We start from the raw sequence: 2,313 nt of genomic DNA on the forward strand, positions 1-2,313 counted from the left end.
ATATAGGATTCATTAGGGTCTCCAGAGTTTGGGGATGGGGAGAATCCTATTTTCTTGGGGAAAGTGAAAAGGATTTAAAGCTGACAGTCCTTGGCCGCGAATGTTTACACCATATACATACCTGTTCTACAGAGATTTTACATTTCGCTGTCCGCTCCTCTGGCGGAACATTGACTACTGAGACTTTCAGGAGAGAAAACATAGAAGGAACTAAGGTAAACTCGCAAGCTGAAGAAAAGACCCACAAATTCCCATATCTCTTTCCTCCAAGGCCAACCTCAGCAATCTTCCCCGTCTCTCGGCCCTCAACAGCCCGGCCGCAGTGGCATCTGCAGCAGCAGTACCTGCCGACTTTCTGAGGGATGGCACTTATTGATGTGCCGGGTCAGCCCCGGGGAGCTAAAAAAGGTGGACGGGCAGTGCTTGCAGGAGAAAATTTGCTGAGCACTCCCGTCAGATGCCCTGCCTGGGCTCGGCGCTTCGGGGGTAGCCCCGGCTAAAGCGGGAAGGAGCAGCTCCTCGCGGACAGCGTGCCACAGCCGGTGCTTGTCCCTGATGTCTGCAGACGGGAAGTGCGCTCCGCACAGCGGGCAAGCGAAGGCCAGTGGGGCACCGCGTTCGGAGCTAAAGCCCGAGGCAAGCACGCGGCTCGAGCCCGCCTCGTGAGTGCCCAGGTGCTTGCGCAGATAGGCTTGGCGACGGAACTTTTTGTGGCAATAGGGGCACACGAAGATCTCGGGACCCCCGACACCACTGGCACTGCTGGGCCCAGGCACCCGGCGCCCCAACAACCCCTCTGTGTAAGGGACCCGAGGCAGCGTTGCCTCGAGGTGGGACAACACCTGGAGGCCCTGGGGTAGGGCGCTGTCTGGGTGCTGCTCCGCCCCGGAGCTGTCCCTGGGCTGCAGGTGCTGATCCTCAGTCCGCTCTGCCCCGCTGTTCTCCTTCCCCTCTGCCAGGAAAGATACAACAGCCCCGGAATCCATGGAGGACGAAGGCATCTTCCCGTCAGTTGAGGAGACTGTGGCAGGGTTTGCCGCTGCGGGACGCGGCTTGTGCCATCGGCGATGGGAGGCGAGGTTTGCCGGGCAGCTGAAGACCTTGTCGCACTCGGGGCAGCGGTACTCTACGCGTACGATGCGGGAGCAGCGATGCTGAGCCAGAGCGAAGGGGTCCGCATACTGCTCCTTGCACAACTGGCAGATGAACTCCCCCAGCGGTGTTCGGCTGCCACCAAGACCCCGGGATGGGGCTCCGGGCTCCTCCTCCTTGATCTTCAGGCCCAGGACAGGGGACGTGGTCACTTCATCGGCGAAGCTCAACTTCCTCATGGCCTTTGGCTTCTTGACTCCCGCGGCCGCGGGTCCAGACACGCAGCCCAGAGGTGCCTTGGCGCGGCGCTCGCCGGCAGCCGGCCGCTTCAGGCCATGCAGGGTGGCCGAAAGGGGCGCGGGGTCTGGATGGAGCGCGGGCTCTGGGAACGGCGCCCGGAGCGGCAGCAGGAACTGTTCCCCCGAGGTTGGTGCGGCTGCTGGCGCCACTGAGCAGGAGAAAGCGGCCACAGCGGCGGCGCCCCCGGGAAAGGACTCAGCGGAGACAGGCGAACTGAGGCAGCGCTCCAGGAACGCCCGGCGTAGCTCCGCACCCACCGGCTTCGCAGGGCTGGGGCTGGGGCTGGGCCCAGGACCCCCTCTGCCGTCCACCCTCCACTCTGTGTCTTCCCGCCCGCCCGCCCCCGGGCTCACTCCAGCCTCCTGACAAGGCGACCCCAATGGTTCCCGGGCAGACTCCTCCTCCAGCCCCTCTCCGGGCTCCTCCGGGGTAGGGGATGCTGCCCGCTCCGCACCAGGCTGGGGGGCACTGGAAGCCTCCTTGGGGAAGGGCAGCGCACCCTGGGGATCCAGCAGAGGGAAGACCCGCTCGGCTAGACGCACTCTGTAGGAGCTGCCTGTTCGTTTAGTTCGCTTCACCAGGAACCCCCTTGGCATGGTGGAGTCGGGAGCCCTCGGAGGTTAAGAGTAGTGGGGATGCCACGGGGGCTGAGAGCTGGCGAGCACCGCAGCTACCGGAGCCTCGCTGCAGCCTTCATGCATCCGTGGTCTTTATAGCTGAGACACAGGCCGGGGGACCGCCGGCGCCTTTAGGCTAGACCCGCCAATCAGGAGTGGGAGCGGGCGCCGGAGGCGGGGCTTTTACCCTGCAGGGCTCTCCTGGGCCCACGGGCGGACCGCGGAATGCGCCCCAATCTGGCTCGCCGCGGCCTCCCTGCAGCCCAGGCAGCTAGCTTAGGGGCTGCTGGCTGTGCTTTCCCCC

The 2,313-nt window shown here is 64.3% G+C and overlaps 1 protein-coding gene across 1 annotated transcript; it reads right to left on the bottom strand.

Moving 5' to 3' along the window:
• Positions 1–276: 276 nt before the first annotated feature.
• INSM2 (INSM transcriptional repressor 2) lies at positions 277–2,074 on the bottom strand. The gene has a single exon (XM_011376643.1). The coding sequence runs from the start codon at positions 1,986–1,988 to the stop codon at positions 306–308; it is 1,683 nt and encodes a 560-aa protein (XP_011374945.1). The 5' UTR covers positions 1,989–2,074; the 3' UTR covers positions 277–305.
• Between the last annotated feature and the right edge of the window lie 239 nt (positions 2,075–2,313).

Source organism: Pteropus vampyrus, unplaced genomic scaffold, assembly GCF_000151845.1.
Source record: "Pteropus vampyrus isolate Shadow unplaced genomic scaffold, Pvam_2.0 Scaffold10, whole genome shotgun sequence".
Classification (NCBI taxonomy): Eukaryota; Metazoa; Chordata; class Mammalia; order Chiroptera; family Pteropodidae; genus Pteropus; species Pteropus vampyrus.

Bases quoted from the DNA above. Each gene is read 5' to 3' on its own strand.
- INSM2 (XM_011376643.1), bottom strand. From the start codon at position 1,988: ATGCCAAGGGGGTTCCTGGTGAAGCGAACTAAACGAACAGGCAGCTCC.